At 37.6% G+C, this 27,380-nt stretch overlaps 2 protein-coding genes and 1 non-coding gene across 5 annotated transcripts in view; 2 read left to right on the plus strand and 1 right to left on the minus strand.

Annotated features, from left to right (window-relative positions):
- The first annotated feature begins 965 nt into the window (after positions 1-965).
- pla2g10 (phospholipase A2 group X) lies at positions 966-3,368 on the plus strand. Its single transcript, XM_007560485.2, has 4 exons — positions 966-1,120; positions 1,669-1,837; positions 2,425-2,531; positions 2,898-3,368. The coding sequence occupies exons 1-4, from the start codon at positions 1,087-1,089 to the stop codon at positions 3,044-3,046; spliced, it is 459 nt and encodes a 152-aa protein (XP_007560547.1). The 5' UTR covers positions 966-1,086; the 3' UTR covers positions 3,047-3,368.
- Positions 3,369-5,664: 2,296 nt separating this feature from the next.
- Positions 5,665-5,736, minus strand: trnat-cgu (transfer RNA threonine (anticodon CGU)). The gene has a single exon. It is a non-coding gene; the product is annotated as a tRNA-Thr (tRNA).
- A 3,230-nt stretch (positions 5,737-8,966) lies between these two features.
- Positions 8,967-27,380, plus strand: part of axin1 (axin 1) — a 29,491-nt gene continuing 11,077 nt past the window's right edge. The window contains exons 1-4 of one of the 3 annotated variants that reach the window (XM_016675531.1): positions 8,967-9,301; positions 13,419-13,604; positions 19,341-20,285; positions 27,214-27,354. In XM_016675531.1, the coding sequence (XP_016531017.1) occupies positions 19,411-20,285; positions 27,214-27,354 (1,016 nt within the window). In that variant the 5' untranslated portion in view covers positions 8,967-9,301; positions 13,419-13,604; positions 19,341-19,410. Of the gene's footprint in view, positions 9,302-13,418; positions 13,605-16,072; positions 16,287-19,340; positions 20,286-27,213; positions 27,355-27,380 lie in introns of those variants that run through there. The other 2 variants (XM_016675530.1, XM_007560486.2) reach the window with 2 other exon arrangements.

The raw sequence follows: 27,380 nt of genomic DNA on the forward strand, positions 1-27,380 counted from the left end.
AATGTGGCCTGTTGAGGGGGGCCAATATGCTGAAGTGGCCCTCGGTGAAATTGAGTTTGACACCCCTGCCCTCAATGAACACAGTTGTTCTACTCTCACCCTCTACCTGTATTCTGTCCCCCGGTCTGTTCGTAACAAATTAATCAGATTAAAAAATTGTGTACAAATGAAGAATAATTATCAATATGTTGTGACCGTGTTGTGTGTGTTTTCTTTTCTTGTTTTGAGATTTATGACTGTAGGTTTTGCTGTTTTTTCTTTGCAATTAAACACCATGCAAATTAAATTAAACTGATGCAGACTCAATTAGAAATTCTAGATGAAATAACACTGTAAAATAGCTTATAAAAAGGATTTCAAACATTTGGCAAAGCAATTATTTTTGTAATATATTCTTCGGCCTACCTCTTTGACTTAACTTGAATTTAATTAGGTTGTTTGCCTTCTAATATTTTTACTATATTGAACAGTTCACCTTTTAAAATCTGTAAAAACCATATATTTGCTGACATACTTTTGGAGCAACTTAAGATTATTGTGGTACACAAATATGTCTTTTGCATTCCTTGTTCATGTGTGATTTTATAATTCTATCATGTTCGAAATAAAATAAATAAAAAAAATAAAATAAAATAAACATCGTTCCTGTGTCAAACTTTAACAGGTTATCTCTGTACAAGTAATGTTTTAGCAGAAGTAAAACAAAGCCTTTTTGGTTAACAATTAATTGACTGTTTTGTAGACTGTGTGATTTATTTTCCTCGATAGTAATTCAAAGAAGGCAAACCACAACATACTTCAGTATACAAAACATAAAAATACAAGTACAGAATATTTCCAATGGGTTTGCTTTAAAATGTTGATTTTTTCCCCCTAAAGCAGACATACAAATACTATACAACAATCCCTCTCCTGCAGGGGGAGCCTAGTGTCACAAACATTGGATTAGGCCCTGTCCAATGATGATGCGCACGAGATTATTCCAGCAGCCTCTAAAAAAAGCCTTCCCCTTCACTCTGCACACTCAGACGGTGGTAGCCCTGGATCCCTGGCTGAGCGGAGTTCAGGTGCCTCTTGCACATAGTGATGACGTTTTACCAAATACTTCTCCTGTTCTCTGGTAAGCTGTTTCATTTGAAGTTTCACATCTTGTGCAAAAGACAGCTGGAAGTGTGATTTAAGGACTACAGATGAAGCTAGACTAGATCTTGTGAGGTCTTTTGTAAAGTGAGTGTTGGCAATCAAAGTAATTTTGTGGAAGAGAGGAAGAGCTGGTGAGTTTTGGGATCTTTCTAGATTTTACACCATCCCGGTCTAACCTCCTGTTTATGAGACATAAGAGTGAAGTTTGTCCTGTGTGTCCTAGATACTAATGAGAAGAGTCTCTGTGGATATTACAGTAGCAACAGAATGATGCACGCAGTGATTAAAATGTTTATTAACAGGCAAAGAATAAACAAAAAAGAAATTGAATGATTTTTACATCTAAAGTCAGCAAAAGAGTTTTATGTGAAGCAATTTTGATTGTATGTGTGAATCAGAAATGTTGAGATTTTACTCGTCAGATACGCATAAAAAGGCTATTTCTCTCAGACTGGACTACATGGCTTGATTCACAGGGATAGAGAAGTTTGTTCCTCCTTTTCAGTTGTTTATTCCTTTTTGCAGTGGCTGTGGCTCCTGCGGCTGCACACAGTTCCCACCGGACAAAAAGAGGGTTACTTGAGCTTGCAGGAGCCATCAAATGCAGCACTGGGAGATCTGCTTTGGCTTACATGATGTATGGATGCTACTGTGGGCTGGGGGGTGAAGGGTGGCCCCGTGACAGAGCAGACTGGTGAGGCAACTCCTTATCTCTAATCTTTTTCACATAATAGTACGCTTCTGCACCTGACGACGGCATTTACCAAAATTCAAACAATCAGACAGGTCTGCGCATGCATGACAGGCTACGAAGCTTATAATTCAGCACGCATCACTGTGTTTTCACTCTTCAGCGCAGGCATGGTATGTACACATTATTTCCTCTCCTTGGTGGAGCTCGACTCTTCGATTTCCAAAATAGGTGTGACCAGTTTCCGAATCCGTCTTTCTCCTCTAAACCACAAGTTCTGCCAGATGATAGGAACAAATGAATGATGACCTTTTTCACAACACAAGCCTGGGGACTTTAAAAATAGGTCTAAAACTCCACACCCAAATCCTAATTACTGTCTCTTTGTTTTCTATCTTCACCACTAGACATCTCGCCCATTAAAAACTGTCTGACTGCCAAGTGAATGCAGTGAAAAAACAAAGTGGTCATCCTGGCCTGCTTTTAAAATAGCTGTGGTGTCGCTTTGCCACCCATCTGTACTGCTGCTCAGTCCACTCCAGACGGAGCTCAGCCTTGAAAGTAATGCATTCAATATGTTGCGCCTGTAGGTGTTGCCACAAGCATGACTGCTGTTACGGAGACGCAGAACGTCTTGGCTGCTACACCAAAACAGCCAATTATCATTGGACTTGTGAGGACAGGGAAGCTGAGTGCGGTATGTATATATGTTCAAACACACCTTCAGAGGATTGAAGGAAACATAAACATTTCCAGTATGTGGTTTTATGAAAGGGTAACTGAAGAACTGTTCAGGCAGCACATAGCTAATATTAAGTATTCAGAATTTTTGACTTATCTCATCGAAATCCCGTGCCATGTGAAAGTATCAATAAGCGTTGATTTTTTTTAATTTTTTTATGTGACATACCAAACAAAGCACTGCATTATTGGGAAAAGAAAAGAAAATCATTTGTCGTTTCCAACTCTATTTCCTTTTTTATAAATAAAACTCTGAAATTGTGACCCAAATTTGTTTGTAAATCGTTTTAATGACATAAATCTCTTATCTTTTTCATTTCAGAGGATTTAGAGGACAAATGTGAGAAGTTTTTATGCAAGTGTGACAGAGAGGCAGCCAAGTGTTTGAGAAAAGCACCTTTCATCCAGAAATATGCACTATGGCCGGATTTTCTATGTGGCCACGATCACCCAACATGCAACATTTACTGACCCAGTGTAAGCATCTTTATGTTGAGTGCCTATTTGTGAAATATAATAAATACATCCAAAAAAGACTAAATTTTTATATTTTCAGAATCATCATTTTTATGAGACATGGAGGCACCTGTTAAGTATGTGGGTGGGTTTAACTAAAGCAGAAAATTCTATACATGTGAAATGCAGAGGTGGGCAGAGTACCCAAAACTTGTACAAGAGTTTACTCAACATTACTTCAAAATAATTTTACTCAAGTAAAAGTAAAAATTAGTCGTCCAAGAAACTACTCAAGTAGGAGTAAAAAAGTACTTGGTAAAAAGTCTACTCAAGTACTGAGTAACTGATTAAATTATCAATCATTTAACATTTAAAAATCACAATCAAAATGTAGCTAATTGGAAATTTTGGTATTTTAAGGACGAAAAAGACAATAATTCATGCAAGTATGAAAAAAATAACAAAATTAGGCAAAAGAAAATTTTTCCTAATCAGTTTCTTTCAATAGAAAACATAAAAAACTAAAAAAAAAACCACAGGTGTGTCTCGGGAAAATATCGGGAAAAAATATTTGTTTTTCAGCCAGTGGTTAGATAACCCAGCAATCTACTCAAGTAAGAGTAACGATACTTCATAATAAAATTACTCAAGTAAAAATAAAAAGCACTCAAAAGCTACTCAAGTAAATGTAACTGAGTAAATGTAACTAGTTGCTACCCAACACTGGCGAAATAAGCCTTTCCCTTCCTCAAAAGACTAAACTTTAGCAGTTGGCTTTAAGGTCAAGTGTTACAGTTCAGGTCACCGCTTCCCACAAAGCTACTTTTATATGTTCAAGAGCTGGCTCTGCAACCTAGACGTCCACTCCTGACATGTTCCCTCTGTCAGAGTTTTGGACTTGATATCTTTCAATGGAGCCTAAAAAAGCAGGATGAAATTTTCTAAGCTAACAGTCTGAGCTCCTTTAAGTCTGCAGAGAGATAATCATCAGCAGTTATGTGTTACTGCCTAAAGGAGTGTTCGCTGTTTAGTGCTCAGCTCCTTTTAAGGGTTTAACAAAATCACAACATAGTCACAGTTTGTTGAGCAAAAGCTTTCCAGTGACTTAGTGAATAGCTGTCAGGTGACCTAATTTCCTGTCAGGGCTGTAACATATGCAGGTGAAAGTTGGGTTTTCACAGTTTACTTTGTTCGTTTAAGAAACACAAAAACCTCCTCCCATGCAGTCCTTCCCCACAGTGGGGGCTGGAGACCTTCCAACATCCCAAAAAAAAGTATCAGCTAATTTGTTGTGCATGAAATCTACATCTTTAACACTAGATGGTGCCAAATCCACAAACAAACTGCAGGTTAAAACACCGGAGAAAGAATTTGACTTAATGTCTGAAATAGTTTTTATAGTCATTTAGTTTTGAAAGAGAAGACTGTTCTCACTCTTGAGTCAGAACCTTTTACTCCTCTGTATGTTCTTTCCATGAACATGGAATGTAATCTAAATCCGCCCAGATGTTACTCAGAGCCTTGTTCTTATAAAGTGAAGAAAACACAGCTTCTTTGTTCAAACAGTGCTCTGTGCGTAAGCTTCAACCGAAATGAGAGATGCAGTTAATGTAATGTATCCAGCTGAGAGCTGAAAGTTGAATGTCTGGGTCAAAGCCTACAAACACGTGTTCAGTTGTTTTGAACCTTCGCTGTACAAGAAAGCCAAGGGTTGTAAAGTGGAAAAATAAAGTTATTTGATGTTCCTTTTGTTTTCTTGTCTTTGGTTAATTACATATATTAAATTCCCCTATTATAACATCAATCATTTTCCTAGTTTGTGTCTCATCATGTGATGTGTTCCATTTTAACTACTCTTTCTATTTGCTTTTTCAGTGGTAGGTATAAGACTTATTAACTGGCATCTCAGAGACAGCAGATGTTTGAGTTTGAAAATCAGCAGGGATTTCTAAACCAAAAATAAGAACATTTAAATATACAATTAAGATTAAGTATATGGAGAGCCATTTAATTTTGGCTGAAATGGCTCTCCATACATGTTTACATTCAGGCCGAACTACCAGCAGCAGTTTCTCAAATGCCAATAAAATGTCTGGAAAAAGAAAATATACTGACTACTACCATTACTGCACAATACTACCTATATGTACATCTTGACTGTAGATAGTGGATGTGAGGAAGGAATGCATTCAGAAGACATCTGATCAATAGCTGGAGAAAAATCAAAGTGTGTAGCATTTTAATAAACAGACAGTCGATGCATGTGGTTTATGCAGAAATTTATCTGTGATGTGTTTAGGATATAAATAAGTCTTCTGCAAAATGCTGCAACCCTTGTCAAAGTAGCTGTTGTGATCACAACATGTTTAAAAAAATAGTTGCCTTAATAAATTGGATATGATAGAACTGCATCAGATATGAATCAGTGAGGCTGCAGCATGGTGCGTTACCCAGGAAACTGCACTAGTATCTTGAGTCTGATATGAGAGGATTTTTATGATACTAAATCTGGCATGTAATGTTGCTTCATTGTATCAGTAATACTACTAATACTGAGTATTCCTGAAGTTTGAACAATTACCAAATGTACCAAACAAATACTATGGACACATGGATTTAACCAGATTGATAAAAGGCACGGACGGGGTTCGAACCCGCGATCTTCGGTTTACGAGACCGACGCCTTACCACTTGGCCACCGCGCCTGCGCCGTACGGACACGCTTTTGCCGCTTTGGAAGAAAAAGTCCTCCTGTTATTGTCAAGTTGCGTAAACTTAGGTTTCATACTCTATAGAGATAAAACTGCGAAAGACAGACTGTTTGACGGTAACAGTCCAAAAGCATTAGCCTACAGCAGTGATATTAATGTGCATGGTGGGAACGAGCTACAGACAAAAGGCGTTAATATAAATATAATGTTATGATTTGGCCACAAGAGGCTGCTGTCGTCATCCGTCAAAGATTTTGGTTGGAGCTCATTGGTGGTGTTTGCGGAAGCTTGTAACAAATAAGTTGAGTATTTATATCTTCTTTTGAAAGTGAGGCAGAAAGAAAGTTTTATTTCTACTGTGGGAATTTTTGACGTAGCGTATTTAGAGTTTAAAATATGTCCAACTATATATTTTTTGAAGGAACCATGAAGTAGGGTTTATCTATGTCAATTTTCATTTTAACTCTCTTCAGTGAAAGGGAAAAAAACGTATTGCACAATAGTGAAGCTACTCAAATAGCTACTCACATTAACTGCAGGTAGAGTGCATTAATCAGATAAATTTTTGGCAATATGCCCATTCATATATTTTTATGTATATCCAAAAAGCAGGCGAATCATCTTTTATTTTTTTTTTCTGTTGTTTTTTGGAAGCTTTTTGCTTCTCTGTTGTTTTTTTGCAAAATAACAGAGATGAATGTTTTATTGTGCAGTTTGTGTGCGTGTGCGTGGGTGGGTATGTGATATCAGATATCCCAGAAGCAATATGGAAAAAAATAAATAAATAAAAAAACTAAAAAAATCAATGAGACCTGTTTTGTCTATGGAGAATTGGAGTTTTTATCTCAACCTGTTTGTAGAAAATTGTTATGGTATCACCAAAATCAAAAACAGCTGTAGGTCATTTCAATTGATTCTACAGTGATTTAAAACATCTTAATAATTTTGAGATTATGTTAACGTTTAAGTTACACGTTGTTCTACTACCCAATTTGTTATGTCTTGTTGTAAAACACAACCATGCCAAGGCCAGATTATGAAAAGCTACAGCTTTTCATACCCTTATACTTGACAAAAACTGGTTTTAAATTGCTGGAGGCCTTTGCAGTGTCCTTTATATACTCTTGTTCATGACAATGGAGTTCTGTAACCTAAGGAATCTTGTCAGAAATCCCATGCATTTGGGGCATTATTCTTCATGCAAGAAACATTGAGCAACTCACTCCCTCGGAGAATAAGAAGTATTTCTGTAGCAGTGTGTTTAATTATTTATCATTTTGTTGTTGTTAAACCCTCCTTCCCGAGTTTGCTGCATGGGAATTTGTACTCCAGGATCTGTAAGAATATTTGTTTTGGTTTTAGTACATTGATTTTTTTGTTTTTTTTACGCAGAAACGCCTGTATTTTTCTAGCATTTTTTTTTGTAGATTAGTTTGTATTTCTTACTTGATAGAAACACTCAGATTTTGATTACAAAAGGCAAACATCGCTATTTTAACGATAAGCTTTATCAAAGACGAAAGTTTTAAGCCTGGTTTTAAAAGCAGATTGTGTGTCTTATCAAAGATTAAACTGGGAGCTCGTAAAGTGTGACCCAAACAATACAATTTGTCTACTTATACTTAAGAGTTTGAAAAGGTGTAACTGTTGTGTTTGTGAAAGCCTGAAGATAATTCCAAAATTACAAAACTATGCTTCTCTCTGGCTTCAACTTCACAGTCATGCACTAATTTGTGCACACAAAAATAACCAATAAAATATATTTAGTATTTTGGTTTTTATGTGACTAAATGTCAAAAAATATCATGTCCTCTGAATACAGGAGAGATAATAGAAACACGGTTTCCACTACATTACCCTGAAAATTGTATTGGATTAGGCAAATTTAACAGTTGTGTCCCTCAGCATAATAAAAGAATAATAATACACATTTTATGACTGAGTGGGTATATTGATTTGTTTGCTCAGAATTCTGGTGTGAGAGTTTTCAAAACATCAAGAGAGTGTTTTTTTTTCATCAAAGTAATGATTCCAGAATTTATTTATTTTTTTATATTTGTTAAAATTTGAGAGCTAGAAATAAAATATGCATAAATGTAGCACAGTTCTATCAGGCATGGCCATCTCCTGGCACCACAGGTCCGTGCTGGTGCAGCTTGCAGAGAAAACCTGTCATTGTAAGGAGCAGCTTTCTGCCTATGACCCCGGTCACAACTCGATGTGTAAGTGTGAAATCAAACTGAAAGGTGAGCAGCTGATGAAGCTGCAATACAAAGAGAATATCATTTCTCCCCCTCTTTCCAAATTTTTTTCTTGATGCCCATCTCGCTCCTGCTTTTTGGGTTAATCCATTTAAGGGGGCTAATTTCACAACTTCGCTGAGTAGATAAATAAAGCTTTTTAAAATCTGGAATTTTACGATGTATTCAGTTTCTGTGTTCTTCAGATTTAACCTAATTTGTGTCATCTCTGCCTAACTGACAACTCTCTCTTTTTTGCCTTGAAATTCGTTGTTGTCCTCATGCTTGTTGATTCAGTTGCCATAGCTACGACTTCATTGTGCTGGCAAGCATCTGGTCCTCGTTTTCTCCAAAAGGGTCCTACAGCTTGAGCTGTAATCTAAAGTAAAGATGCCCGTCCCTCAGCAATGGTCTTGGGCAGCTTTACGAACAAGAGAAAGATTACAGTGACAAACATGGACCCATTCAATGTGGACCATAGAAACAAGACTGGGAAAACAACACAACGTGAGAGCAAGGTGAAGGCAACTGGCTCCTGTTATTGATGACTTAATGGATTTTGTTGATGGAAATAATTACCATAATCATTTTAGTTTGCATGAGGAACTAAACAGAACTAAGAGAATATGTAAATGCTTCAACTGGACTGACTTATGTTTGAATTTATTTAATTTTTCTTAAAAAGGGCACGATTTCAGTTTTGTTTAAGCAGACATTTTTTCCATACAGCAGACTTGAACATTTAAAAAGTAGTTCAAATGACTGCGATTTATGAGGGACAAAGTTTTCTATTAAAAAGAGTTTAAAATCCAATCTGTCACATCTTAGAAAAATATACAATCTGGGAAAACAGGGAAAATCCTTGGTGTCTTTTTAAACCCAGACTTGTTGAAGTCAAGGGCCAAAAAGCAGATTTTTATTCATTTTTTTCAATTTTTTGGGGGGTACCCAAGAAAGACTGTGAAAAATAAATGTGGTCGCTTAATCTGCTGCTTGGAAAAGGACAACAGCCAGTCCAGCATGTTCAAGCCGCCCCCCTGCTGGGCGGCCCATGAGCCCGTCGATATGCTGGTTTGATGTTGGATGGAAAATTAGAACCCCCCACAACAAACGGAGGGCTGGAACAGAGAGACTGGAACAGAGACAGAGAGGATAGAAAGGGAACAACCATCGACAGATGGACTCTGTTGTGATTAAAGATGGCGTCAGTCTTCACTGCAGACTACGAAGGACTGTATCCGATCAGTAAAGAAGTGGTGGGAGTTGTCTGTGGTTCAGCTCATCAGAACCACGAAGAACACAGTGTGGTACATCAGCAGGTATGATGACTGCTTTTGCAGGGATGAAAACCGTAACGTTCCATTGTTTAGTGCATCGGTCTATTGTGTCTGGTAACGCTTTTTTATGTCAGTGCTCTGCTGTTAGATTGCATTCTTTCTCTTGTAACAAATTGCTTCATTTGATTTGACCAGTGAATATGTATCTTGCAAACAGACAACTAATAATTATATGTGAAGATTTGAATTTATCATATAAACCTGGCAGATTTCAAGCAATTCATCATTTGTCGTACGTCTTAGCATAAACCACCATATAGCACCCATAAGAAATGTAGGCCTTTTAATTAAGCATTTTCCCTTTTTGTGAATGCAGGTACACCAGAACAAGCATGATATTCAGCATGAGCAAACTCAAAGTCTTCAAATTGCTAAATCCTCTGTGTCTAACACACTCCGAGACTTGTTAGGCATGATCTATTCAGCCCGGACAAAGGACAGCGACGGGACTCCAGAATACATTTTCTGAAAGTCTATTGATATTAATATTTGGGTCATTTTCAGAATCTCCAACTACCCTGAAGTGGTCCAAAAAGCGTGACATAGTTTTATAAAAGCTTAATCTCTCAATCATTTTGGTAACTGGTTCAGCTACTTTTAGTGTTTGCAGTTGAACCTTGTACCTTTTGCCATTTTCAGTTAAAAGTGCTTTGCAGAAGACATAATTTCTCTTATTGATCTTGAAGAAAGCTGGTTCAAAGAAATGAGAGCTCTGCTGTGAAAGCTTAGAAAAAGAGCATTTCTTAAACAGTTTTAATGGGCTTTTGTTCATCAATGAGTCTTCAGCTGAGATAAGCTCAATTCACCCAAAGCCTACAAGGAAATCTAAATCCACAGTGACAGGTGGAACAAAAGAGCCATGAATGGACTGAACTGGGAGACATGAAGTTGTCTTCTGGTAGTCCTTGACTATAGTTAGATATTTGAGAGCGTGGGAACACTTTACATTTTGGAAGGAAACATTTTTTTTTTACTACCCAGGGAGACAAATTGTTTGTTAGTCAGCAAACGAGTGATTTGTACAAATGATGGACGAAGCATTCAAAAGAATTAACAGGAGTTTTTAGGAGTTTTTAAAAATACCAATGCTCAAAATGCTTAAGTTAATAAACAGAAGACTTAAATTACATAAAGTTTTTGAATTTAAGAATCAATAGGCCTTTCTCTTGCAGTCAAATGTCTGAAAGAGAAACAGAGACTTTCACTAATTACGTTCGATGCCATGACCTTCCTATGGGCCACATTCTTTAAGGCCTCATTTCCAGTCAATAGAGATTACTTTTTAATGTAGTCTACAATCTGAATTGTTCCTAACTACACTGTTCTATTGTGTGAGTTAGGAAGGACTGTTTTGTTCCCACAAGTTGTCGATAGATCCCAACCTACATCCATTTCATAGTAATAAGCAAACCAGTTCATAGCCATGTTTTCGGTAGTTAGGTGTATTTGAAGAATTATTGGGGTACATTTTTATAAAATGATCTAATATCATGTATAATTTATTTAAGCTGTAAATTATTTTCAGGAAATTTCCACTGATTGTAGTTCTGGGTAGTCAACTCTTGTAAATAGGAAGATTATAACAGCAGACCAAACCAAAATCCACCTTTTTAATTGAATGTGGCTGTTAGATTAATTGTGGGCACAGTCTCCTGAGTAATAGTGGAAGTTACAGTAAAGGGTTTGTTTTGATGATAAGGTATCAAATTGTATATTTGAAACAATTGGTTTTCAGTTTAACTAAATTTCTTGATTTTGTAAGTTTTAGTAATCACTTGGGCTCTCTCACCTGTCCTTGAAAAGCTCTATTTGTGTGCCTAGGACCGACTGAAGACTAATTTGTGGCTTTAGCTAATGGGTTGAACACACCCAAAGTAAAATGGGATTGTTCTGTGATTACTAGTTGACTTTTCACCTGTACTAGCAGAATCAAGGCAAAAATATCTGAAGTACCTAAATTTGAAGCAACTGGGGAAAACCTTGCCTATAAAAATGCAACTGCATGTGACGTCATGGTTTTAACACGCCTGATGATTGCATTCACAATGTAACAGAAATTTGCCTCGTGAAAATAGTCAGAATCACTCTCTCAGCAGATTTAGAAACATGTAAAACACCATATCACTATCAAGCTAGATTATATCCCCTGGTGCTTCATGGTTGCAGATTATTCTTGTCCTGCAACACATGAACAGCCCCAGATCTGTGTTTATTCTGAATATGGCACTAGAATCCCACCCTGAAGATGTGTAGTGTTTAAATAAAGGTTCAACAAAGATTGCATCACCCAATTTAAAGTATAATGTTTATATTTTCACAAGTTTTTGCCCATATTTACTCTCTGAGACATCATTTGTTTAAATGCAAAAAATAATGGTTTGTCAGTTACACACATAATTAAGCGTATCATCACGGGTTTTAGAATTGAGTTGGTTAAAAACTACTCTAATTGGTTTTCAAATCAGCTGCAAGACATCCCCAGGGCAGGTACAAATTCATGCATGATTGGCACAAAATGTAGTAAATGACTGCTACTTTTGTGCTGAAAATGACCAAAACTGCATGAAGAAGGAGCAGAACCTGCTTGGAAACTCCTTGAGATTTTATTTTCGTTTGTGTGTCTGTTTTCTTCTATTCATTTAGTTTTTGCTTGTTTATTTTCATAATCCAAAATTATTCTTTGCAGTTCATCAGAGCATAGAAACTATGTTTTCAATGTTGTCCTAAAATTATTTAAAATACTGTTGCTCAATGTTGTGATGTACTGTAAAGTTTTGACTTTATTGCATCTTTGCTGCTTTATGCAATTATGTGTCTAATTGCATTAATAATAACAAAACAGATAACAACAAGTGCTGTGTAATTTATGTAATGGTAAAGATTTGAACTCAATCTTCCATGAATAAATAAGTGCAGGAATGTTAAATTAATATATCTCTCTTGAAATTCAATGTCGCTTTTGACATGTGATGCATTTTTTTCTAAGTAATCTTTGTCTGCAACAGGATATTCTAACTCTGAAGTTATAGAAAAGTCCAGTCTTTAATTTGAGGATATCTGATCAGTGATCCATTTTCAATAATTAATAACTGTTTTTAACAAGCTCTACAGAGTTAGTGCTTGTTGACCAAGGAGGTTATACAGATGTTTGTTTTTTTTTTTTGTACTTGACCTCTTGACCTTTGTGATGCTTTCACTTTGTCTGTGTGTCGGCTCCCCATTAACATTTGCATGTATTTCTTTTGCAACTTTTGCTTTTGTAAGATGTGCAATTTTATCCCAATCAATTTCCGCACTTCCCAATAAATGACTTTTTAATCCTCATTTCCGACAGCTGCAAGCACTTTCATTCTTCTGTGCATCCTTCCATCTCAGCGGGGGCCATTTGGCATCGTTTGCATGTTCCCAGTCATTTGCTGGAGGAAGTTAGTGATTTGTGGTTTCAGGAATTCAATTTACAAACAAGCAAAAAAAAAGAAAAAAAAAAAAGAAAAAAAAAAGAGATGGAATAATCTGTGAATTCGGTGCTAATTACACTTAGGGGAGCTCTTCACCATACCATAGGTCTTGGTTTTCTGGTGTTTGAAATGTTTAGAAATAATTATGAGAAGTGTGCATTATTGAGTAAAGTTACACAAGTCATGGATATGTGTACTTACAGGTGTGCTCCAATCAAATGTAATATGTTTAGTAGCTTTCATTAGATGTCATAATTATCATTGAAAATGTAACCAAATGTAATAAACTATGAACATTTTCCCTTGCATGAGAAACCCCCCCCCAAAAAAACAAACAAACAAACAAACAAAAAACCGGCAACCATAAAATAACTTGGGAATTATAGAAGTGTGAAGTTCCACAGATATCCTCAGAAAATGACTTTCTTTTTTGCAATTACTTACATCTACTCTAAATGCAGTGACGAATTGAATCCGCGTAAGAAACTCTGTTAGTGAAGCTTTATATCAGCAGGGGGCAGCAACCTACTTTATCACCTTTATTGTGTAAAACATTAAGAGGTAATACTGTGGAAACATTTAACATTGGCTTGTGTAAACTGAGTTTAGCTTTTGTTTTTTTGTTTTTTTTTATCTTTCAGGAAGAATTGGACTGCACAGATAGACTCACACAGCAATATTCTGCTCCAGTCAGTTCGTTCCATTTGTGGGAAATTAGACTGGCTTTCTTATTATTGCAGGATAATGCACTAAATAAGCTTACAATGGAACCGACAATGATAGGATTCAGACCTGGAGGATGCATGAGGATGACAATCAAACTCAAGGTAAAACATCACCGAACTACATTCAAACCAGAATTTTCTCTATTGTCATTGTGGGAACATTTAATCAAACTACAAACACACAAAGAACCACACTGAGTCATACAGGTAAAACATTTATCTTTTGTTTCTTTTGAGATAAAGTCCTTTGAAGTTGACTCGGTGCTGCACAGATTGACTCTTGAGATTATTTGCCTTATCTCCTTTCTTAAATGATGCAGTTTAGTACAAGTCAAGATGGCTGTTGTGTTGCAATAGGTGAAAAGGTGGCGTGTGTGTGTGTGTATGTGTGTGTGTGTGTTTAGCCTGGAGGAAGCTGTAACAATAGGATACTTTTCATGACTCCTATTGCTCGTATAAATATTTAAAATCTGTGCACAGCTCGCACTGTAACATGTTTCCAGGTGTGAGCAGGCATTGCAGTTGATGTGATGAGATGGAGTGTGAAATGTGGACTCCTGTTCACGCTGCTCTTTTTAAGTCGTTCCACTGAATAATGTGATCTGAGACGTTTTCATGTTTTTGAGATGTTTCATCAGCCTTTCATGTTGGATTCAGTAAAACGATTTGACTGCTTGGTGCCTGCCTGCTATCAAAGAACAGAAACGGCCCTCTAATCCTGCATTTGCTCTTCTGGTCTTTGTATTATAAAGTCATCGCTGTAATGACAGGATCAAGTGCATCTAAGAGGCCCGGCAATATTTTTGAAACGTACTGTTGAACTGAACTGTCGCTTAATCCGTCGTTCAAATTGTGCCTTCCTCTAAAGCCGGTTCTCATGTAAACCAGTTATTGTAGTGTTATGTGAGTCTTTCTCTTTCAAGTGTGCAAATATCTATTTCAAACGGCATAATGTGGATTCAAATTTGTCACTACTTAGTGTTGTTTTTAAGACTATAACACAACATGTATAGGAAATGTTTAAATGTGAGATGGAAAAAAGAAACAGCTCTGCTTTGCCGCAATGTTTATAATACATTAATAACAGTGTAGGGTGTCTGCATTTGAGATGGTCATTTAGAAAACCTTTTTTTTTTTTCTGCGACCTTCTCTATTATTGATCCAACACACATTGCAAATTGAAATGAAAGCAAATTATCTATGAGATAAGTCTTTTTTTAATCTCTAGATTCACGTTTCCTTGTTGAAAAAAGTTTGACAAAGGGAGCTTGATTGCAGCACATAACAGGAAAGGAGATTGCCACCACAGGAAGCTGATTGAAGGGATCAAGGCACCTTTGAAAAACGCAATCGGTGAAGTTATCTGATGCAGGTCGTGGCTTGAATGAACATACTGAATGCTTCTAAAACAAACTGCTGTCCAACTTGTTTGGCAAAAAAACAAAAAACAAAAAAAACAAAAAAACAAAATATGTTTTCATGTTAGTGCTTCATTTGCAGGGGTAAAAAGGCAAGAATTCACATTACATCTCATTAATGTAACGTTTCAACACGTTACACAAAGATTTTAGGTTAAACATAGACTGAACACTGCCACTTCTTATTATTTTCACACAAAGACATATCAAGAACATATTCAATTTTTTATTAATTTGTAGCACAAGTTTTAACAGCAAACATCTCTTGACAAGGCAGATGGCTGTGATAGAATCAGAATAGATCCAAATTTAACTCAGACATATCCACATTATTCCAATAAAACATAATCACAAAGTCAACGTGATCCAAGTCAGGTTCAGATCAAACGAGGTTATTCAGCTAATTCAAATTGCATTACTGTGTCCATACACAAGTTGGGATGCCAGTTATCACTCAGACCTCCCACAGATTGCTGATCCCCTCATCCTGAGATTCATTTCTTATGATCACAAAAAATGTTATTTGTCATACGTTGAATGTCTCTTTTTCTTATTGAGCTATTTTTGTGTTAAGTGGTTATAACCTTTCATAGGTTTAATAGCTGAGGTTCACAAACTGTTCAGGTTAAAAAATGTTTCAGCCATCCTGACCTTTTGCCTACATACATGGGCTTGGGATTGTTAAAAAATTCTTTTAATGCTGATTTGTTCTGACATACAACCTTTTTCGGACTTTTGCCAACATACCTGCAGGTACCATTGTAGATTACAATCTTCAGAGTCAGAAAGTTATGAGGGAACTCTGACAAGGACTGTGTATTTTTGTTGCATTTTATAAAAACTTGAGTTTGAACGAAAACTAAGCTCTGTGGTGTGACTTTTGTGTTTAAAAGACAAAAAAAAAAAAGTAGCATTTTAATACTTGCAAATTGATTCCCAACATCTTGAGGCTAAATCTTATTTGAATAATAGTTGAAAATTAGTTTTTAAATAGCTTTTCTTGCACTTTTCATTGTGTTCGCTATTTATCTAGAAATGCTTGTTTTTAACACTAAAAACCAGAGAGAGAGAGAGAGAGAGAGAAAGAGAGAGAGAGAGAGAAAGAGAGAGAGCGGGGAAATAAGTGTGCCACATGTAGCTGAACATTTCAGGGGCAGTTTGTGCAGTGAACAGGCGAGGCGCTGTGCATGCTCTGCTGTGCAGCCTCAGCTCCGCACAGACATGAGAGACAGCCACGGAGAGGAGAGCGGACTGTCCTCTTTGTTGTTGGTAAAGTCCTGCGCGTCCTAACCATGACACCGCGGGCGGACACTGGCGTCGCTCCAGCTGCCCGATGCGCACGTAAGCGGCCGGAGGATCTCCACCGGTTAAGTATCTGTCACTTTTGTCTCTTCTCTCTGTCCCTCCGCTTAGAAATTGGAAATTGCGGTACTCGGTGGAAATAGACCCATTGCTTTGCAGCTTGTGATATAAACCTGTTCGGAAATCGGCGTGGGATACCCGCTGTGCGGGGGGGAGAGGGGGGGACAGTTGCAGGCGGCTTGTGTAGCGCGTTGAGTTTGGCGGCCACGGCGCAGATATTAATAGTGTGACAAAGTTGTTGCACTTGTCGGTGGGCTGCTGAAAGGCCTGGGTCTCTCTCTCTCTCTCTCTCTCTCTTTCTCTCTCTCTGTATGTATGGAGTTTGTTTCTGGCTCCCCTCCCCCACTCTCCGCTGCTGTGCCTGCTCATTCAGGAGAGGCCAAGACGTGAACGTGATGAGAGGCTCACCTCAAGATACGGTTGCAGAGCAAAATGACAATTCCCCCGTGATCGCCTTAGGCTTGATTCAGTGTAAATGCACACATGCATTTGCAATCGCAGCCACTGTAAACCCTAATGCCTGAGCTTCACAGGTAGAGGGGGTGCAATCAGAGGTGATGGGATCCGTCACCATTTACCTCCAGCTGTCACCCCCGCACATTGGGATTGATTATTTCCGCACATCTGGCCGCACGCACGGTGCACGTGCTGCTCACACTTCAGCACCGGGCAGCGTTTGATTACAGAACAGCCGGTTTTGTCTTTTGTTCAATCAGGATAAATGATTTGTGTACGTATTGAATTAGACAGAGAGTGGGCGTGCCCTAAAGGGAAGGGTGCTGGCAACCAAGAAAGAAATACTTCTCATATAATCACAGTGAGAGCGTGTGGGTGCCAGCCGTTTTTATGAAAATCCAAATAATCATCATTTTCAGTCCAATTTGAGTCAACAAGTGCCCAGAGCTATAAATAGGAAAGTAATTTACACAGGAAATGTAAGCTGAAGACAAGGTTAAATGTCAAGTTTTTTTTTCTTTCTTTTTTTTAAAAAAAAAAAAACAAAAACAAAAAACTAGGATTTGGATCTGCCAGCAAACTGTCAAAAAAATAAATAAATACTGGCTTTGGCACGGATATGTGAATTTATCCAGTCAGCTGTGGCTACATTAAACCTTAAATTAAATACAGAAGCCATATCTCGGCAGCTTAGTCATAAGCTGCTCAAGCTCCAGCCAAGAAATGCTCTATGAATACATGAGGAGCAAAATATGTCCTTGAAAAATGTGTTCGCTAAAATAATTTCGAGTGCGGCGCTCTGCAGATGATTCTGCCATTAGACCTATAGCAGAGGGATTAATTAAAATTAGAACATGGAATGAGGATCAATACAGTAACCTATCAAAAGTCTTCCTCACTTTTTCAAACTGTAAAAGACACTAAGGGTGTTTAATTATTTAGCTCAAAATATAAACCCCTTAGAGAACTCAGATGATGTATTAATCGTGTTTTAAATTCGGTTTGGAAAGGTGTGGGAAGTAGTGATTTGTCCGGTGCATATAAATCAGTTATCTTCATGCTGCTGAGTAAAAAAAAAATCCATCTCATCTATTGAACCACATAAGAAGCCAGAAGTGTTTAGACTTGAGTTTCTTATTATTTTTTTCTATTCCTCTGTTAGGTGTTTTTGTAGCTTAATCATACCTAAATGTTTCAGATCCAGATACAAATTTTAAATCAGACAAACATAATCGGGGTAAATACCAGATGGAGTTTTCAAATTATGGTTTCATTTCTTAAGGGGAATACTATCCAAACCAACCTGGTCCTATGGGACAAAGCATTCATCCCGCTAAATCAGCATTTATCACTTTTTTACGGGAAGCTGAGTTAAATTTGACTCAGCGTTCCATAAACCTATAGTACTAACAGATTTATTCCCAGGAGTGGCTCACTTACCAAAACTACTCCAAGAGGGATTCAACAGTAAGAGTTCCCAGGCCAAAACTAAAGACCTCACAAAAGAGACAAGACTTTCAGGAAAATATTTTGTGGTCTGATCAGACAAAAGTCAAACTTTTTGAAAGGTGTATGTTGTTACAGGTTTTGTAAAACCAATACAGCATTTCAGAAAAAGAACGTCATTCTGCCAGACTGCGGTTGATGTGGGAAAATCTTGGGCTATTTTCTGCTTTAGAGTTAAGATTTCTTTCGCTGTAACGAAACGTGAATTATGATACATTGGAAAATCTTGGAGAAGGATGACGAACCTTCAGTTTGTCACTTTAGGCTCAATAGCCCTTTGTTATGCAGCAGAAAAGTGATCCAAAGAACACCACCAACTCCACCTCTGGCTCAGAAAAGAAGGTTTTGTAGTGGTCTGGTTTGGTGCTCAGGTTATCTTTGTCTGAAAAGTTCTGATCTGAAAGGTTTGTAAAAAAAAAAAAAAAAAAGTTAAATCTTTACAGCTCCACATACTTCTTCACAGTAAAGCATAGTAAAGTTTTCAATATATAAAACTTGTAATTCACTTAGAAAGCTTCTCTACAGTTTTCCTTTCACTTTCTTTGCTGAGGAGAAATGGACTTGTACAACATCCAAAGATTCCATTTGCCACAAGGTTCAACTTAGAAGATGACTGGCCAAAATCTGGACATGACTTTGCAAACATTATCTGAGGCCTGTGAAGGAAAATTGTGTAATCAGAGGCCTCATTTGCTTCCGCTAATGAGGTGGAAGCAAATTAAAGTTGAAGACAGTTTCTTTTCAAATTTCTTTTTGGCTGAAGCTTGGTTAGAGCAGGACAGACAAAACAAGTGGTGAGAACTTTTTTTTTTTTTTTTGCGCACACAAAGGAAAATGGTTATAAATATTAATGCTACCTTGGGACAGTGTGAATTATTTGCCCGGCATATTATTAAACTGATTGAGATTCATATTGCTTTCCAAGTATTTTCATACACTATGTTCAGAATACAGTGCATGTATGTCTGATAATTCAATTTATGAATTGCTGATTTAGCATTAGTCTAAGAATGAAGCTTTGTGGGAGTGCGCTACCAATGATCTGCCTTCGCCGTCATGTGAGCTGCCTCTCATTATATATTTTCCCTCCTTGCAGGAGCTTTTTCAGAGAAGCATAACTAGAATACTGGATCCAACGGTTGTGCGGCGTGGGCACCGCAGGGTTCATGGATGCTGGGACTATGAGCATCAGCGACCAAAGGGGCTTCATCTCAGACCTGGGAGGCAGCTTCACCGAGGATGCTCCAAGACCTCCAGTTCCCGGGGAGGAAGGAGAGCTGGTGTGCGGTGACGGTCGCCAGCACGGCAACCTCACCTTCTCCTCCAAGAACGAGGGCGCCAAAAGCGAGGCGTCTGTGGCCACGCCCAGGCGGTCAGACCTGGATCTGGGCTACGAGCCAGAGGGCAGTGCCTCTCCAACGCCGCCCTACTTAAAGTGGGCAGAGTCCCTTCATTCCCTCCTGGATGACCAGGATGGCATCCTTCTGTTTGGGAAATTTCTCAGGCAAGAGGACTGCGCGGACATGCTGGACTTCTGGTTTGCATGCAGTGGCTTTCGCAAACTGGAAGCCAGCGAGGGGAACGAGGAGAAGAAAGTAAAGCTGGCGAAAGCCATCTATAAAAGGTACATCCAGGACAACAATGGAATTGTCTCCAGACAAATCAAGCCGGCTACCAAGTCTTTCATCAGAGATTGTTTGATGAGGCTTCACATTGATCCTGCGATGTTTGACCAGGCTCAGACCGAGATACAGAGCAGGATGGAGGAAAACACTTACCCTTTGTTCCTTAAATCTGACATATATTTGGAATACACGCGGACAGGAGGAGAGAGCCCCAAGCTGTGCAGCGACCGGAGCTCTGTTTCCGGGAATGAAAAGGGACTGTCAGGGTATTTACCAACTCTAAATGAATATGAGGGGCCAGAGGAGACCGAGCGTGACCTGACCCCGAGCAGCCAGCTCACTCAGAAGCTGTTGATGGAGACGGTACCGCAGCAAGCTGCCAGCAGTGCAAAATTCCAGGACAGCCAGGAGTACAGGTAAATCCTCCCAGGCAATCTTAAGAAAAAAAAAAGCTTTGCCTCAGCTCAAACTGTGCACTGTTTCCCCTCCAAACTGCTGAATTAGAAATAAAGCTGAAACCCCAAACCAGCATGAAGTTGGAGATGAAAACACAATGTGAGTGTAGCGCAAGAGACAGCAGAGTTGATGTTGTGTGAAGTGGAGCATCTCCACCTCAAGAGGGGAGGATATGTCGGAAGTTGAATAGGTTACTATAGCTGCTGTTTAGAGTTTGAAACATGAAATCATTATTTTTCTTTGTGCGTGTGGGGACTGGGAATTATGTTTTCTTTTTCTTTTTTTCCCAAGACCTGGCCAGGTATTGATGGGAAGGCGTTCAAACTGATTTTATTTACATTCGTATTTTGGATAATCCTTGACCCCTATTTGTCTATTTTTCCTTTCAGCACATGGCTATTTTTTTTTTTAATAAGAGTTTTTTTTTAATAGTTTACAGTAAATAGTCTATTTTTCTCAGACAATTTGATTTTTATAAAGCTAGTCTTTTTTTATAGACCTAATCTGCAGATCTGTAAAAACCTTGCAGAGCATTCTCTCTCTCTCTCTCTCTTCCTCTTTCTCTCTCCATTACGTATATACGCCGTTTTAACCATTTGTGAGAATAGCAGCAAATTTAGCGCAAGAGATGAGACAACACACAACACTGAGTTCACAGGAAATATTTTTCCTGTTAACCCTCAAACCACAGACTCTCTTTTAAACTGCATGAAATCAGCTAAATATTATGTAATTCCAGCCTGTCTAGACTATGCATTCTGGTTTGTATGCTTTCTACAGTTGTTCTAATGCGAAAAGACTTCTTTTCAGGTTTTCATTAATAGAAAAAAATGTTTTATGAATCTTTAATTGTGTATTAAAGAGAATCTATTCAGTAGGGAACTGTCAAGTTCAGGTTTGAACAAAGTATTTCATTTTAAGCTGGAGATGATCAAATGGAATACAGATTCACTAAAAAGTGACGTTGGCATCATTTGGAAATATTTCTTTTTTCAACAGTTAGCCAGTTGCAGTGTTCTCACAGATTTTAGACGAAGTTTGAATCTTTTGCGTTTTGACTTTTTTTGTCTTTACTGTAAACCCAAAATACTGCCCACATAAACAGTATAAAATCTTATTATTAGCTTCTATTGAATGACTCCGTTCAAAAGCAGTGCAACAACTATAGAACAACTTCAAGACAAAGTCATTGTCAAAGCAAGTGGATAGTAGATGCTTCAAGAGTAGTATTTGATTAGAAATAATTGTAATATTTTTGAAATTGAGATACTTTGTTCTGTTCTACCTACATAATAAGAGGTTTTCCTGTGCCGGCAGTCTTCAAATCAAGGCCTCAAGGCCTGGTGTCCTGCAACTTTTAGATATCTGTTTCTTAACACAAAGTCAGACAATGAGGCTCATGGATATCTTGACCGCAAACTGAGGAGGGCATTCAGCCTTTTGACTGAGGAGTATTGGAGCAGGCACACATCTAAAAGATGCAGTGCACCTACCAACCAACTCGCACCGTTAGCTTGAGCAAAGCACACACTGAGCACTAAGCTCTGTGTTGTGATCTTCATGCCGGTTGTTCACGTCTATTTCACGGATTAAATACAAGCAAAGTCGTTGGGGAAAAATCTTTAACTTATTTTCTGACTGCATCCGATTCTGCTGGGATTTCTTAGATCAAATAAACTCTTGAGGATCATATGTTCCCTCGGCGCTTTATGGTCTCCTGCTGCTTCCTTAATCGTGTTTGCTTTGAAATGCTCCACAAGTGTTTCTCAATCCCGTATTTGTCGTGAGAGTTCACGATTTGTAAATAATAGTTGTAGCTCCTGGAACTAAAGGATCACCTGAAAGTGGGATTTGTTTAGATAGCTCAATCTCCTCCAATGTTTTTTGTAATCTCTTAATAATCTTACACTTATGTTGACGTTGCTCTGTTCATTGCTGTTCTCAGCTTGAATGAAGAACATGTGTTCACTTTGCTGTTTCCTCTGTGATGACTTATGCTTCTATTCCTTGTGGCTTTTTAACCTATAACGAAAATGTTTTGCATAATTTGCTTTTAGTTTATTGCCCAGGTGACGATTCAATGAAGGATGCATCTTTTTGAGCCCTTATTGATTGCTTTGTTGTGGGATGCCACTGTTGTCTATAATTTAAAGTAGAATACCTTTAAATGCCCTGAAGGACATGCAGGAATAAAGCAACACCACAAGCCTGTCTTGGCTGGTTGTGGTAATTTATACTCCATAATTTATTTATTCATGTAAATGAGTGTCTTCTGGTAATTAAAATTGGACAGAGGCCCATCCTAATGGTCTGTAATGCTAAAAGCACGGTGTATGTTTTGAGATATTATGAGAGGGCATTGGAGTGAAGACCACTGAAGGCTTGACAAGCATCCAAGTTCTTTTCTGTATGTAACGTGATGAGACGCTAATTGTTTTGCATGAAAAAATACATTTCTCCAAAATCAGTTAAAATCTCTTGCAAACAGAAATACGTCTCTGCAAGTGAAAGTCTTTTTGCTAGAGAGAGAAAAACATTAAAATTTAAACCTAGTCATTGAAAACAATTGCATCCTGTGGTTAAGTAGAAAAGCCCAGCTGTTACAAGGGGGATCCTAATTTGATGGCAGCTATTATCCATTTCTCTACAATGCGACTCTGCAAGAAAATAATTTAACTTGCGTCACAGTTGCACACTACAGAGACGTTCCCACAGCTCCAGTGCTGTGATGAGAGACAGGAACTCACATCAGCTGACAGACAGACGATACCTTCCAGATAAAACTCTCTCTGTGACAGCGACGTGGCGCACAGTGCTGCACTCAGGAGCAGACTCAGAACAAATCCCAATTACAATTTGCTCTGTTGAAATACAATAAATGAACGGAAATTAGATATCCCCTGGACCACATGGCTGCATGTTCCAGTCACAATTTTGAGCTAAACTGTGGTCCTGCTGAATGTCATCGCATTCCCCCACTACGGCCTTATACTTTTTAGTGTTGATATCTGCAAATTGCAAATGCTTATTTATGCAAGAAAGAATTTTGAAATCCTAACCTGGGGCACTTTTATGGAAATCAGTGTTTAAAATAGTCTGAAATGCAGAAATGAAAGTGACTTAAAAAAAGGAAAAAAGAAGAAGAAATCAGCAAAGCTATCACAGAGATTTCAGTCATGCATGTAAAGATCTGAATGACAAACAACAAACAGCATGAATTAATGTGTGAGTGAAGTAGTTCTTGTGCTGATTGTCACATAACTATTTCAGCAATCAAGCATTTGGCTCAAATTACAAAAAGACACGCTTCATTTTTAAATAGCCTCTTAGCACTACCCGTTGGGTTTTTTTTGTGAACGTAAATTTTACAGCAGTTGTGTCAGATCCCCTTTAGAGAGTGGCCACAGAAGACATTAAAAAGTCTCTCAGATCAGTGTTAAGAAATGAAATGACTTGAAAGGGAATGCCATTTGCGTTAATGTTTGGGAGGAGTTTATATTAAATAAAAACGGTTGAAATTTGTTCGGATTCTAGTGGTTGGGATATTTCAAAGATGTGCCTACGTGCTTGTTTTTGTGATTCAGACATTGGGATAGCAATAAAAAAAATCAAATGTGTTTCTGTCTGATTTGTATTAAATTTCTTATCTACTGAAAGGACGGCAGTCATTAATTCTACCGAAGTAATTTTAAATGCAAACTCTATGTTTAGCTTTTTCATTAGCTTGGCAACATTAATGTTATATCAGGGTTTGATGTTTTCTTTAGACGGGAGAAAATAATCTGAACTTACGTAACTGTACCATAACATATTCAGATTTTACAAAATGCTTTAAAAGGGTTTTACTTCACCAAAAAGATCATCTTTATACTCACCATGGTCTCACTGACAGCGTTTGTGGACAAAAAAATAACAACAAATCCTGTGTTGACTAGTTGTTTTGCTCCACATCCATGTTTCTGTACAGTTTTCAAATATTTCAAAAAAAAAAAAAAAATATTACGTATTTCAGACAAAATTAAAAAAATGAGGTCAAACCTTGTAGTTAGGTTTACATATAAGGAATGCACTTCCTCCAGGTTCTTTGTTTTCTGTCAGCACTTATTGAATGGTGCTAGATGTTTTTTCTCTGTAATCAAGTTCATTTGCTGAAAAGATAAACAACTCCAAGTGCACAATTTTGAATGTTATGATAATGGCTTAAATTATTAACTTCTACACTGTCTGAACGTTCATGTTGTGAGTCTCAGATAATTTTTTTTTAAGGGTGAAACCGTTGTAATTAACTGAAATGGAGGGAAAATTTAGTTTTACTAGTGGGCATGAGACAGATATACAATTGTTAAGGTATGGGTTTCTTAACCTTAGAAACTCTGCTATACCTCTCCTACAGTTCAGCCAGCTGAATTCAGACTGCCACACTTTTCTCTAGCTTGTAAGAAGAATACATTAGCCTTTTTAGAAATCATCACACCATTCCAACCCTTTACATATCTCTCTGTGTATCTGAACATAAACCACTTGAACCTTCTGAACAGGTACAGACCCTAATTCTGAGTTTTTAGCTCAGCTAAATAACTAGGTTTCACTCAAAGATATACAACTTGCAATACTGCCTCTAAGGAGGTGAGGAGGCTTTGATTTATACTATGTCTACTCAGAGGAGGAGGGCAAAGTAAAAACAGAGCAGAAAGAATAAAGTGACTCCTAACAGAATAACGATGTAGGTTTTGCATCCTTGTTGTCCCTAAAAGATAAATTATCCTCACTAGGATAACAGTGTGGATTAGGTCACTACTCACCGTCTTTCTAAAAAAAATAAGCATTGTTGTTGCTGCTTCTACTTCCAATATGATTCGTCTTTTTCCTGATTCTGTGTATTTGGTGCCACACTCTCGCTTGAATTGTTACCGTTATTGCCAGCACAAAGCCAGTGCAGTCACAAAAATGTGGACTGCGCATGGACGTTCACAGAGAGTAACAACAAATCTAGCAGGCGGGTACGGATAATGGATTTATGCTACACAGGCCTCTCTGAGTAGATAGTGAAGCAGACTGAAAGGTTTGAAATAGACCTTATTAATGTGGCGCTGTTCTAAAACTAGTTGGGAAGGTACTTTGTTAGCATGCAGCTGCTGGATACCTGAGCAGATAACCCAACAGTATCCATATCAATTTGTGAAACCAAATGGCCAAATAGCAAAACAGTTTACTCCACGTTTTTGCTTAAGACTGTATATAGAAATCAAAATAACAGCAAACTGTTGTAGACAACGCTCTCGTAATGCGGTATATTTATTATAGCAGTTGTAGAAAATTTATCTTGAAATAGCAGTAGTTAGCTCATGCTGTGTGTGCTTGTTAGAACTTTTCCTGTAACCAGCCTGCCACCGTGAAACTGTAGTATTTGTTTCGAAAGGTTATCATGTCGTGTGAATCTCAGCTACCTCCTTAAAACTCACCTGACCTGAAGCATTCACATGCACATTAAACCCTATAATTTGTTAAAGGTAGACACAAAAGTGTCTACCTTTTGTGTCTACTCAGCCATTTTGTGCCAAGACATATCAGCTGGATTTCATTGTTGGGATCACTACATATTTGATACCTGACGAGATTCAAAGCCTGTCCTGGTATGATTTTTACTTGTATGTATGGAAATTATTATTATTATTATTATTATTATTATTATTATTATTATTATTATTATTATTATTATTATTATTATTTTACTAAATACTTATACATCAAGTCCATTGCTGAGTTTTCTTAATTTTCTTTCACAATGTTATTATTTTTCCTACATGTAAAGGCCGCAACATTTACTGCAATTACAACTGCATTATTTAGGTGTCATGCACCTTCACCGGCCCAGTTCTGTAAATTATTCTGTCAAATGTTGGCGCTAATGGAAATCTGTTTGTCACGGAGGTTTCATTTGAACTCTTGGTGCTTCTGCATTCCAAGCAGGGAGAAGGTTTGGGGTAAATGCTTTGGGGAATTCCTATTTGAATAAGGAATAATGATGCCTAACATTTATAATTCATGTGCGCACAGCCCTTTAAGAAGTCTGTTCAGCTGAGTTGGTGATGGTGATCGGTGCCAAAAAAGTGTCTACCTTTTTGTTGATGTGTACTAACTTGAAAAGCTGTCCTTCACATTTTAGATTTTATTTCACTTTTGTGAAACATTACATAATGATAACAAAATGTGAAAGAGTTTATCAATAAAGACTTGAGGCTAAGGTTAGGTCTTACCATCTACATGTCTTTCTTGAATAGAAAAAAATAACAGCCAAGAGACAATCGAAGGCTGAAGTTTGGCTCAGACCAGGACATTGACAGGATAATGATCTCAAACTCATTAGCAAAAGGCCTAAAATAGAAACAAAATAACATGTAAGAGTACAGTAAAAAAACTCAACTCAATTAATTACTGTGCAGGGACTGTTACAATGAAAAAGGGATGCGCAACCTGCAAACCACAACGGACAAGACATTTGAGCAAAAGTTTCACAATGTTTTAAGTGGCTGACAAATATATGGATGAGATTCTTCACACACAACCTTTTACTGTCGACTGTATTTTTTTTTTAGCTGTGTGGCTTCTATTCTTGTGGTTAGAACAATAAATCTGGTTAAAAAAAGCAACTAGAATTATGTTAAGAAGACCATTTAATGTATATGTTTTATAAATCATTATAAATTCTTGCTGGACTTAAATTTTTCAAGCTTGCAAAAAAAAAAAAAGCATTAAGATGACTAAGTTATCAAACGTGGGCAAGAAATTAACTAAGCACATTAAAAAAACAAAACAATCATTGAGATTTATTTAGTGTAATGTCATTTCTTTTCAGAATTTTTGGTTTTTCCTCATTTCCATTTGCAGGCCTGGAGCGTGTCGAGAATCCATCAACCCCTACTACGTCAACATTGGTCATGTTCTGGCCCCAGCCACCAGTGCCAATGACAGTGAGCAGCAGAGCATATCCAGTGACGCAGAGACGCTTTCGCTCACAGACAGCAGTGTGTATGTATCTTCTCACCACACAAGAA

Source organism: Poecilia formosa, unplaced genomic scaffold, assembly GCF_000485575.1.
Source record: "Poecilia formosa unplaced genomic scaffold, Poecilia_formosa-5.1.2 Scaffold115, whole genome shotgun sequence".
Taxonomy (NCBI): Eukaryota; Metazoa; Chordata; class Actinopteri; order Cyprinodontiformes; family Poeciliidae; genus Poecilia; species Poecilia formosa.